Below are 13,036 nucleotides of genomic sequence, written 5' to 3' on the forward strand. Positions count from 1 at the left end.
AAGCTTGTCAGAAAATGTCTCATGGTCTAACTAGTATTCAGAGAGCTACAAAACTTGTCTCTGATTAAATCCTTCTATCTGAAGGTAGAAAAAAAAGTGAGGTGGGRGAATTCATTCAATCTTGAAAGGAGAGGGAAGCATAATGAATAATATTCAAATTTGTTTGGATTTGTTTAAAACAGTATGAAAAGCATGTGACAATATGGTGGAATCAAACTAATTAAGTGAGAAGAAGAAAAGCGCATTTAAAGTTTACAAACCAATGATTTATAGAAAATGAGTAGATTTACTAGAATCACCCTGTGGATGCTCTGCTTTCTCTAATTATTTGCTCTTGACTACTGGTGCTCCCCTCCCCTCCCCTCCCCCCTCCCTTTTTTTTTTGAAGTGAACTAGCATCTAGTATAGTAAACGATTTGGAATTTGGAGTTACGCAGATCTTTTGTCTAATGCAGCTTGGCCATTCTTATGTTCTTTTTTAAAGAAAACATCTATTTTAAAGATAAATAACAGTACATATAAAGTTTTATTTTTGTTTCTGCATATATGCTTCTCAGTTACAGATGACAAGAGATATTTGTAAATAAATGTACAAATAGAAATGGATGAATATATAAGCAATTAAAAGATCTGCACATCACTGTGAGTGCAAGCACAGAACAAGTCTGTTCTATGTTCTAAATACCTATTTGAATGTTCAGTTAATATTCAGTAGTTGTTACATAGCTGCTTACCTGGACTATAGTTTCAGTCAGGATAGGATTTGTCCTGCCCAACTTCAGTCAGCAGAAAACCTTTGTGTCTGCCTGAACTAGCAGCTGGAAGCCTTTAGGTAAGGGAACCCTGATGGCATCTACAGAGAGCATCTCATGTCATATGAAACAGGTGTGACAAATCTAGACCTCACTGCTGTGGAAAATCTGTTCTTAGAAACTTTCCCTAGCAATTGCAGATTGACTGCAATCCAGCTGGATTTCCCCAGTGCCAGATTTTCTTACTCCACATTTACTGAAGAAAAAACTGATAAGGAACAATACTGTCATTCTTCCAAAATACTGTTTCCTTTTAGTYTAATTAACAGGAGGTGACTCTGAGGAGTGCAGAGCTCTGACCTCCTGGCTCATTCAACTGCAAAACAAGACTTCCTTGTCCTGCAGAGTGGGATCTGAAAGCTTAGTAGGGCAACACAGCTGTGAGGTGAAAGCCTCCTTCATGCAAATGCAGTTTTTGACTTCTTGTGTTTGCTTAGACAAACAGTTCTGAGGTTTTGAAATTTTATCTTCATACTGAATTTGTTTAAAATAAAAGGGAAAAGGGGAACCCAAAATATATCGAAAGGGTAAAACTCATGAAGAAATCATCGTACCAAGTTGCAGTTTAATAATGCGTATAGTTAAGTATTATGGTTAATTAAAGGGATGCAGTGAGAACTGGGAAGTATCTCAATAAGTAATTTCTTACTGAAGTAACTATTCAGAGAATAACTGTTCAGAGAACTAGACACAACTATTTTTGATAAAATTCTGAGCAGCACATAGTTCAGGTCTTGAAGATACACTCTGTAATAGAGTGCTAAAATTCGATGTTATGATAGTTGTTTCAGCTTCTTTGCCCTATCAGAATAACATTTATGTTCAAGAGAGGAAAAAACATGGAAAGGAGGGATCTGATCAAAAGATTCAGTTAAAAGAGTAAAGTGCTTTTAACTGGCAACTATTGAAGACCCCATATATTTGTATATTTCTTATGGAAACAGAAAGGACCCAGAAAAAATCGGCATGGTTGTATATCAGAAGTGACCAGACATAAAACATCCTTCAGAAAACAGACATTCAAGTGAAGAAATAGGACAGAGCATAAACTCTGACAGACCACAGAAAATTGATGAGCAAATTGTTAATAGCATAAAGATTAGCAATAAAAACTTTGTAGGCACATCAGAAGCAGGAAGATGGCCAGAGAATCTCTGGGTYTTATAGATTAGCAAGGTGTAAAAGGAGCACTAACGAAAGATAATGGCAGAGCAGAAAGACTAAATGGTTTGTATGTATTGATGCTTCCTCCTGTGAGCTTGGGGAATTCCCTACACCAGACTCTCTCTTTATGGGGATGCTCTGAGGAGCTGACTCAGGCTGAAGCATCAGCTGAAGAGGTTTTGGAATAGATCAATCAGATGAAAAGTGCTGGTTTGTCAGGACCAACTAGTGCACACACAAGATCCTATATGAACTCCAGTTGCAGACTACTAAGCCTGAATATTTGAGGAACTGAAGGGGGCAACTSCCCCCTAATTGACCAATTTTTAAAATGATTCATGGTGATCTACGAAGTGCAGGTCAATAAGTCTGACTTCTGTGATGGCAGACCAGTTGAAACTAGTAAGTAATAGCTGACACACATAAAGAAGAATCTTGCAGGCTGACATTGAGGCTTGCAAATCTGTTAGAACTATTTGAAGGAGTCATGTGGTGCTTGTAACTGTGATCTAGTTGAGGAATTATTCTTAAATTTCTGAAAGTTTTTTTGACAAGGTCCCTCACACAAAGCTATGCAGAAAAGTTCTTCTTGAGCTGGAAGGAAGCTCGTGTTGTAGCTATATYCTGGTTAGCAGGAAGCAAAGAGTGGGAATAAATTCTCCATTTCCACAGTGGGAAAGATTGGAGAATCAGAAGAATAGAGAAATTTGGGAAAGAGTTTACCTAAGTGTGAGTGCATAGAGATGGGCTCTGAATTGAGAAAGGGATTCTGGGCTTCACTATGGAAGTTAGCTGAAAATCTCAGTGCCTTACTCAGTGATAAAATACTGGATATGATTAAGAAAGAATAAATACCAAAAGAAAATAATATATTTAAGCCTGTACTTATGGTCCTGATTACATGGATATCTTGAATCTTACCTGTAGAGTGCTAGCTTCTACTCTCAAAAAAGTTATAGTAGAACAAGAAAAGATAAAGAGAAGATGACAAGAAGGATCAGAGGCATGAAATAACTTCCTTCTGAAGACAGACAAATAAACTGTGACTCTTAGCTTGGGAAAGATTTAAGCAATCTGGGGAACTGATAATAGTCAATTAATACTGATTAATTCCAAATAATGGAATGAGAGAGCTGAATGAAGACTGGTTATTCTTTTTCTCTCATACTAGAACAACTAGGGGAATTTGTAAAATCACAAGGCAACAGATTTAAATCAAACAACAGAAATTGGAATCAAAGAACTAATTGCCAAAGGATATCATGAAGTCTAGATGAATAAATATTAAGAAAGGGAATATGCAATTTACTAGGATATGTGCTTTGATGTCCGTTTAACAGGATGGATAATCTCCAGCTCAGGGAAAAACAAAAAAACTAGTTGCACAAACATGACAAAGGAACAGGAAATACCATTCAGCATTTGCTTTCTTTGTTAAACTTTTTCCCAGAGCATCTGCCAGTAGCCACCTTGTAAATTGAGCACTGAGCTAGATGGGCAAACATGGTTATTTTTATAGTATGAGGCAAACATTACTCTTAAAGCAATTACCTCTTTTTTATCAGACCTCTTTGACTAGAAAAGGTTTGAAAAACAGGGAAATGTTTTTCATTTGGATTTACATAGTAATTGTAGAAAATCTTCCTCTACAGATGGAGATTTATTGCTCCTTAATGCCCTTTTCTTCGTTGATACTAGTATTAGAAGTTTAGGAAGTAATCAGTTTAGAAAGCAGCAGTTCAGTTGTCCAAAAGCTCATGTATTTAACASAGTAGAGTTTTAGTGTAGTGATTATCACGTCTGCTTTACATGCTGAAGGTCCAGGCTTCAAGATCCAGTGGAACCAGCACCAGGAAATCTTTTTGGGGAGGTAGAGGGATAGTGTAGTGGTTATCACATCTGCTTTACATGCAGAAAGTCCTGGGTTCAAACCCCAGTGAAACCAGCACCAGGAAGTCTTTGGGAGGTTGGACTGGATGATCTCCAGAGGTCCCTTCCAACSTTACTCATTCCGTGGTTATCTGTGATTTTTAAAGTACATATCTCCTTTAAACCTAAATTGCTAGTTTGGAAGGCAGTTTTCAAAGTGCTAAGTGTTTGGTGCCTAGAGATCACAGAAATAACTCTTAAACTGTTTTGAAAATACCATCTTTGGGAGCTGTAATTTTTATTTTGTGTATTTACTTTCAGTTTTGCTTCAAAGTCTGTTTGACTTCATATTCATTTGCAAGTCTTCTCTAAGTGCAATTGGTTTTATTTTAGACGTTTTATACTCAAGTTTTTGGCTTCAGACATTATGTGGGAATCTGTATTTCTTATTGCATTGTTTTAACTTGACAATTTTACATGTTTTATAGAGAAAAAAACAGTTTATAAAAAGCAGTTTTATGAAAGTTGAGCTGACATGAGTTTGTTGGCAGTGGACCTTTCAGTACTGAGCTTCATTCTTTTCAGTATGAGTAGTAATAGAGTTGTTTCCCTTTTGAAGCTGCCTGTGCTAATCAGCGCCCTGATCTGTTTGGTTGTGCTATTGCCCAAGTGGGAGTGATGGATATGCTCAAGTTCCACAAGTACACRATTGGTCATGCTTGGACTACTGACTACGGTTGCTCTGACTGTAAAGAGCAGTTTGAATGGCTTTGCAAGTAAGTGCCTTTTGATGTTTTTGTGGTTGTTAAAATGCATAGTCTGCTCAGTAGTTTTAAGTTGTCATAGTCAACAGCTATGTAAAGAATTATTTCATCCTTTCTCACACTGGATTTGAGGGGTTCAGAATTTCCTCACGAGTCAGTTTTGCACAAAAGATTGTCTTCAAAACACCATTGAGTCAGCTGGTCATATTTTCAAAGACTAAGAACTTTAACAACTTGTGAGATTTTCTTTTCTGAATTATGACTCCTTTTTTTTTTGGTAGACTGTCAAAACAGAATCCTTTCCTGTGAACCACTACACAAACTGTATTTTCAYGATGGGGGAGAGATGATCACCACTGTGAATTGCATTACACAATGTGGATAGGGTTTATTTATGTGAATTGAATGGGAGTAGACTACAATARGATGTTAATTCAATTCTTAACTTCTTGCTGAGAGGCCTGGAAATATCTTAAAAAAACAGAGAGAGAGCTATGTGAGAACAGAAAGGGGCTGCATGTTGGATAAGGCTAATAATGAGTGTGTTAGAATAAGTGCCATCATTTCAAAATTTTTTCTGGCACCTCATCTCCTTTTACTGTTTTTGTATTCTTATAGTAATGAAGATTGTTATTACAGGAGAATCCCTCAAACATACTAAGCAATTTGAGTGATTTAAAATACAACAGCATTTAGATACTAAAAATAGTATCTCATATTCTGCAAGTACACTGAGATCAAACTTGATCTAAAGCATTTATTTTTTTGAAAATCAGTATCAAATTCAAATAGTAAATGATCAGTCAGGCCCATTGTAATTAGATTGTTTCTAGAACTCCATTTGTCCTGTTTAAACTTTCAGTGGAAATCGTATTTTTGTAAATAAATAAAATGCACAAAACAATTAACAAATTTTATATTTCATCTTTTGTTAATTGCTTTTCAAAAAATTAACTGCTACAAAACTAATCCAAATGATCTTCATAATTTTGGCAGTGAAACTTGCCTGCCCACGTGCAAATTCAGATAGAGGGGAAGTAGAAGCACAGTTTTAAATTCATTTTGTAAGTAGGAAAAATGCTTCTGTAGAAGAGAGTCACTTTATACCTACTTATGCASATACTGTAGGTCTCACAAAATCTCAGTGTGTAATTTTAAAAACTTAGGGCGATACCTGAATTATTTCTTTTTTTTTCCAGATGGGAAAATTTGTTTAAGCTGCTTTGTCTCCTGTTAAACAACTGGCAATTTCTTGTCAAATGTAACAAGATATTATATAATATTGCTTAGATGCTGTCATTACAAATATTCTRAAAATAGAGTGCTCCATATTGACCATTATTTATCTTTTTTTCAAAACAAATCTTAGTTCTACTAATTAACTCACATTGTTCCTGAGATGAAAATAAGGAAATTAGAAATCTATTAGATTAAACATTTKAATGTTGTCACATGCTCATAAAAATAATTCAGACTTACTTAATGGATATTCTTCCAAGTGTGAAATTAATTAAAAAATAAAGCAAAATTCCCTTCTGTATTTATTGTCATGAGATAGGAAAAATATAGTATCTTACTCTTGATTTAAGGAATGCAGCGTTCTTTCTAGGTACTGCTTTGCCTGAGTGATATATGAAATTGTTAGACAGAATTCTTTATGACTTGCTATTACATTCATTTCTAATACCTGAAAGTATTTGGTTTGAGATCTTTTATGTTATGTTGCTGTAATGATGAGTTTTAAATTTTCCTGCAAGGAAAGCAAATTTTGTAGGTTAGATCATTCRTTGTTCAAGAAATATGAATCAAAGTCATCCACTGAAAGCAGGAAAACTTACAGTTCTCTTCTTTGTTTCCCACATAGTATTTCCTCAGAGAGTGTCTATGTTCAAAAGAGGTCTGAAGATTGGAGGGACCAAATTTAATAGCTGTACACCACTTGCAGCTTAATATCAGAGACTATTTCCAGACATGCAAAGAAGCCATTCACATGCCATAGCCATAGAAGCCATAGAYCTGGGCTGTGTATGTATGCTGGGAAAATGACTGATTTCCCTGTTTCCAGCAGTGGACCTCATAGCTTCTGCTGTAGGTTTCCCTGAAATCTATTGCTGATATTTTYGATATTGTTATGAGGTGTCTGTATTATGCCTCTCCAAAATTAAAGAAAGGTACTTGCTTCACACTTGAGAGCCAGAAATCTGTAGCCGCTTTCATACCTCAGTAGTCAGTAGTGCAATATTGATTTTTGCAACTGAGAATTGTGATATTCTAAGTACTGTCAAATGCCACTCAATATGAGATGGCCTTCTGGTTGGACCTGGGGAAAAAATATGTGAATATTTGTGTGTTCTTCTCAGGTACTCTCCACTTCACAATATCAAACTACCAGAAGAAGATGGCATCCAGTATCCCTCTACACTGCTTCTTACAGCAGACCATGATGATCGTGTGGTCCCTCTGCATTCACTCAAATTTATTGCCACTCTGCAGTATGTTGTGGGCCGAAGCCGTAAACAAACCAATCCACTTCTTATCCATGTTGACACCAAGGCTGGGCACGGAGCAGGAAAGCCAACTGCTAAAGTTATAGAAGAGGTGTCAGATATGTTTGCTTTTGTAGCACGATGCCTAAATCTTGATTGGATTGAATAGGCAAAATGCTTGTTGCAGTCTATTTTAGAAAACAAGGGCTTTAACACCATTTAAGACCAACCAGACTTCTACTTGGTGTAGTACTTACATTTAAGAACTGCAGTTTAATATTTTATTGATCCAACCTGCTATGGAGTTTTGATCTTCTGTGCTTCCCTCTTTTTAGCATTTCTTTGAATTTCTTTTCTACTGCGTTCCGGTGTACATTTTAAATAGCATGTTCAAATAAATAGCTGAGCTACTGTCAGTGCTGTTGTGAACATTTAGATCCAGAGTTTAGTRCTAGATAGACTTATTTCATGTAAGCAATTTTAATGTATTTTGCACCTATAAACATATCCAGATCATCTGTAATTAAATGTAAGTACTGTCCCCATACTCTGAGCATACTTTATTTACACAGTAATTTATTTAAGAATGTAAATTGAAAAGGTTAAGTGATAACCATGAAATACTGAAGAGCAGGTAATCTGCATAATTTAGTCAAATATTATTCAAAACTTATGTTTCGTGTTGTTCCTGACAGTATATTACAATCTGTAATAATGATGTTGCTAAATTGTTTTTTTCTTTCCAAAGAGGCTTCCAAGTGTCATCAATTTTCTCTTTCCTCTTTTATTTCCACATAGAATAGAAAATTGGAGGCCAGAAAACTTGAAAAATTCCTAGACTSTCACTGTAATCTTTGTCAAATTACAGTGTTGCCTGTCTGCTGTTAGCTCTCTATTTCTCAACAGCAGACTAGACACAAGTGAAAAAAAAAGTCAGATTGTTCAAATTCAGTTTTTCCTAGTGCTTTTGACAGTGTGTTCTCTAACAAACCAAAATCTGAACGTATATATAATCTGGTTCTGACTGCAGAACAGCAAGAGCACACAGTTAGATTCCGTACTGATTTGACAGACACACAGGGTCTGAACTGCCATTTCATATCTTTCCCATCTATAGGCTGTAAAGCTATTAAGTAGATATGAATATTTGCTTGTAAGCTGTCTAAACYTCAGTGCAGTGCTGCATTATTAGCTTTTGATTTTGCAAAACAAAAAGATAAAACACGGCCATTTCTCAGTTTTGGATAACCTATTAGTATACTTTTTCCAGAGTCATGCTTGTCGTATTCACACTCAGACTCTAACRTTGTATTTAACTCTGAGCTCAGAGTTTTATGTTTAAGTGAGCAATATCTCAGCCTAGGAAGAAGAGTAAGTGGTGTCTAAAAGAGGAGCAGGCTGGTGTTTATTTGTACCAGATTTACATTACATTTCTTTCACACACTGGGGGCTTCTGCTGATTCCCTCTCCAATCCAGGGAGAATGATTCCTCCCAGCCCCTTGTAATGCATAATTTGATTTCAGGAGAAAAACAAGGATTTCTACTTTCYTATGAAATATCAGAGAGTACCATACCTAAACCCTGGAGAGTTTGTATTCCATTATTGTTTATTCCAGACATTACAGTTTCTTTCAGGTACCTTATGGACTGATGTGCTCTATCACGACGTTGAATTAGACAATCAGACTAGTGAGCTCAAAGGAGGGAGGTTTTTTTCCCTCTAGGCTGTGAAAATGGAGTTTAGGTTCTACTTCCCCCCCACTAAGTTCAAGGAACRTGAACTGTTTTCCAAGACATCTAGGAAGTTTCAACAGCTTCCGTGCAATGGCAGAAACAAAGCACACAAACCATCTTTGCTTGTAGTATCTCACAGTTGCCACATCTGGCCTTTTATTGATGCAGTAATTTCATTAGAGGGCAGTAAGAGGAGCTTTGAAGGTTAGCGTGTGTGTAAAACTCGTTCTTTGGACCTTTGTGAGACAGGTATGAATTGCACCCGTGCCTTGGATTGCAAAGGCTGGGATGCAGCCTCCTCAGTCATCTCTTCATGTCTTTGTCCCTAAAAATGCTTTTTGTTGTTCTCCAGCTGCTCAAACGCAATGCTTCTGCCACAGGATAAAAATAATTCACTTTTTTCCTGATGTTTTCTGCTGAGCTGAGCTCCCTGGTAACTCAGTATCAGGTCAGATGACCAGTAAAGTGGGGAGTTCGAAAACATTTCTGCTTAAGTGGCAATCAAAAGTAGCGAAGATTGAGCTAGTTTGCTGAAGACACTACTCAAAATAAGAAGAGTTCAACAGTATCACTGGTAAAAAGCTCGTTTCTYAATGAGAAAGGCATTTTGTTTTCATAACCAGGTCTTAATTATTACTTTTTAATTGATCTTCATCAGATATGCCAAGTAGGGGATTCAGGTTTCCAAAAAGGATGCTGTAGAGCTATCCTGTTAGCTGAATTGTTCCTTTCAGTGCAGAGTCATGGCTCCAAAGAGAATCTGTAATTAACTCAGAGCAAATAATGCTCTTGTAATATTGTGTGATTTAAACTTTAAGGGTTTGGATTAAGTATTCTTGAAACCAAATCATTCCTGCTCTATAAAGCCATAATGAAGTCTCAGTTAATCCAATTTCAAGGTTAATTTCTTTTCTCTACCATGGAAATGCTATTTCATAGAGAGGCTCTGTATTTTGTGCCTTTTATTTCTAGCGCATGAAGCAGAATTCACCAGCTGGATACATGGCAAGATAACCTCCTCACAACTGCTTTTTCAAAAATCATGTTTCTTACAAAAATTGGTACCAATGTTTTATGCCAAGACCAAAAACAGAAAAATCTTTAAAGTCATATAGGAGGTTTATGTTACATGAATTGAAATCTGTTTTTAAGTGGAAATAAAAGAATAAATTTCTACATGTTGCTCAATTTTGATATTCTTCAGAACTAACATACTTCTTAGTTGCCTTCACTCCAGTGAGAATATGTTGACATCAGAACTGTTTTATGTGAAAAAGGTCAGAAATATTTTAAAGGCTTCTTCTTTTAGAGWGTCTTCATATTCTTCACAGGAAGAGATACTTGAATTCCCTCACATCAGAGTTAATGTAAATTTTGGTAGCTACTGAAAGAAGATACTGACTTCAAATAGATACTGCACCCTCCCCAGCAACGTAAGCACAAGATCTAAGGGCAGAACAAGAGCAGCTGGTCTCTGGATAYATAAGAGTAAATATGAGAATAAATCCAGACAGATTTGGAGATACCTGTTCCTGGCACGTAGAACTTGTCCTGTTTTACCAGGATTTTCTTGATTTGACTCTACCTTGCCATCTGTCTATCGGAAGACAGAAACATGAGCTACAGTACTTTTGGATTTGATACTGCAAGCAGCAGCTTTCAAACATCTATGTTGTCAAGTCATTTATTTATTTTTAGCCTGAGGTAGCCCCTCAGGATTGCAGAAGGATCTGCTTGTAAACTCTTCCTCACAGCCTCTCCTGTGAGGGGGATTTTCCAAGCTGGGTAGGATTTAGCAGGGAGAGCCAAGGGAAGGACTTGGAAGCCACGCTAATAAACATCCACCCACTTCTCTGCCTCACTCTTMTACTTTGAAAATCTTTAGTAGGTAACTTCTGTGCAATGGCTTCTCCATGCAGACCTCTTGGGATTTTGGATAGTCCATGCTGTTTGAACAGCCAGGTTTGGCAACTCCTTTAGTCTCTCCATATGTTCTTCTAATTACTTCTGTCTTGCTGTTACTGTATGCCAAGGAAAGCAAATGTGTTCTTCTGGCCTTGTTTTGCCTTGCCCATGTGGGAAGGGGATGTGGGATGTCCTTCTGTTTCTCATGTCTCTTGAGATAACCAAGATGATACTTCTTATTAGGTGTATCGTCACATAACATTCCACAAATAGCCATTTCTGAATAATCTCATGTCTTTAGTTTATTCATGGAAGAGAAATCCCAGTGATGGAGTCCCTCAGTGGAAGCTAGGCTGACTACAAGCATCTACAGAAATCTACTGAAATTCTGGATTTTACTGTAGCAGGAGTAAGAGAGGCAAAGAACTTGCTGCTCACTACCTTGCCCTGCACAGGAGGATAAGTTTAATGTTGAAACTGAGTAGCAAGGGTCAATTCATGGTGATTTTTGCTAAAGCTTTTTAGCTTCTGCTCAGATGCTGCATGGGATCAGCATCTCTGCAGATCTGATGTTTGTAGCCTGCAAGGTGCTATTTGGAAGCCTACAACTTGTGCACGTGCATTACTTCCACTGTATATCAGGCCTTCTGTGTCCAAAAAGTAAGGAGATGTTCTTCCTGAACCCCTTGAAGAAGGTGGAGTTCGCATACAGTTTTAACAAACATACATATTAYGTGTACATCTGATAGTGCCACCTGAACTATTAAACTAGACATTTTCTATAAACTAAAGAGTGCCATTTTAGACCCAGAATATTATTTATAATTTTCATTTTGGCATCACTGTCAAAATATAAGAGGGATAATCAGAAGAAAAGCAGACAAATGATTTCATTTTAAGGTACTCATATTGATTTGACCCTSTAGGATGCTTGAAGGATACATTCTTTGTATGGATTCTAAAATAAGTATCCTCTTTTATTCCCCCCAAAATGTAGGGCTTGGAATTTYCTTGTTTCGGGAAATAAGATTGTACTAGAAGTGCAAGATTGCATACAGTAAAGCTACAGACAAGCTGTAGGTTGAGTTGGATGAAATACCTTAGTTCAGCAGAGGCACTTGAGCTCATAGGTAGTAATTCCTTTTAGAACTTAACATCATCATTTCCATACAGATTTTCTTTCCCTGTGAAGACCTGCACATAACCTCAAACATCTCAAGAGATGAGCAGATGAACATTCAGATACATTGCATTTCGTATATATGCCACCTAATATATCCTTTACTCTTGTGGGACTCTGACAGTGCCAGGAGACAGTAGCAACACTAAAAAATCATTGCTTTCTCTGACACCTAGCAGTCGTTGAACAACAGCAAGCGTATTAAGTAACAGAYGAATTTATTCATTAGTTAAACACTAGTTAATGCAATTTTTCAAAAGTTCTGGTAAGAATGTTTAGATGGTGAAAAACTGCTTTCTGTGCTGCTTTGTGCTCTTAGGCTATTTTCTGGTGTGCAGCAAGAGCATGTCATTTTGACAGCAAATGACAAAGCATGGTGATGTGGACTGTTCTTTCCTTCCCAGGAAAGAAACTGAAGAAAAGGTTCAGTTATTTCATACTTGGAATCCTTTGGAGTTGTGAAAAGAACAGATAATAGTGTTTTCTGTTTATTTCAAATGAAACAGTGTCATTTCTCTACAGAATTCAATGTTTTCTGGTACTGTTATATTTTCAAAGGAAGTTCTGCTGTAGTACAGCATGCCTTGAAATGTAGGTATGCACAGATAACTATTTCAGTAGCTTGGCCAAAAGTTGGTAAGCACATTTGCGTGTGCACACATGAACAAACAGTTCATATAGTCTGTGTAGATAAAGAACATTTTACTGCTTTGCACTGAAATTGGTTTTAGGTTTTAGTTTAAAGCTCCTCAGTTAGATGTGTTTTCATCATGAATATACAACAGGAATAAGACTTTAGTCTTAAGACCCCTCACAGCAGCCCAAGCTTCAGCTTATATATGGTTTACCTTGCATCTTGCATTTCATTGGATAGGCATACGTGATAGGAAAACTTTGCATTACTGTAAAAAAAAGATATAAACATTCATGATTAGTGCCTCTAAATTGCAGAGTTGGGAAATCTCTATTGTTGACTGTACATAAACAGGCCTGCTATATTTTGGAATTAGACTGCTTTTCCTAATTAGAGATGCCCAGACCTCTTTGAGCTCTGATGAAGTGCAGCTCCAAGTCTGAGCTTAGCAATAGCACCCATCATTTCAAATTCCTAAAAGAAATTT

General features: G+C 36.7%; 1 protein-coding gene across 1 annotated transcript in view; it reads left to right on the forward strand.

The window, feature by feature from the left end:
• The window catches only part of PREP (prolyl endopeptidase), a 176,135-nt gene extending 168,493 nt beyond the window's left edge, over positions 1 to 7,642 (forward strand). The window contains exons 15-16 of the mRNA XM_085306966.1: positions 4,465 to 4,621; positions 6,970 to 7,642. Of these exons, the coding sequence (XP_085163092.1) occupies positions 4,465 to 4,621; positions 6,970 to 7,264 (452 nt within the window). The 3' untranslated portion in view covers positions 7,265 to 7,642. The remainder of the gene's footprint in view (positions 1 to 4,464; positions 4,622 to 6,969) is intronic.
• Positions 7,643 to 13,036: the final 5,394 nt, after the last annotated feature.

This window comes from Rhea americana, unplaced genomic scaffold, assembly GCF_003343005.1.
Source record: "Rhea americana isolate MKP2758 unplaced genomic scaffold, rheAme1 scaffold_25, whole genome shotgun sequence".
In the NCBI taxonomy this organism is placed as follows: Eukaryota; Metazoa; Chordata; class Aves; order Rheiformes; family Rheidae; genus Rhea; species Rhea americana.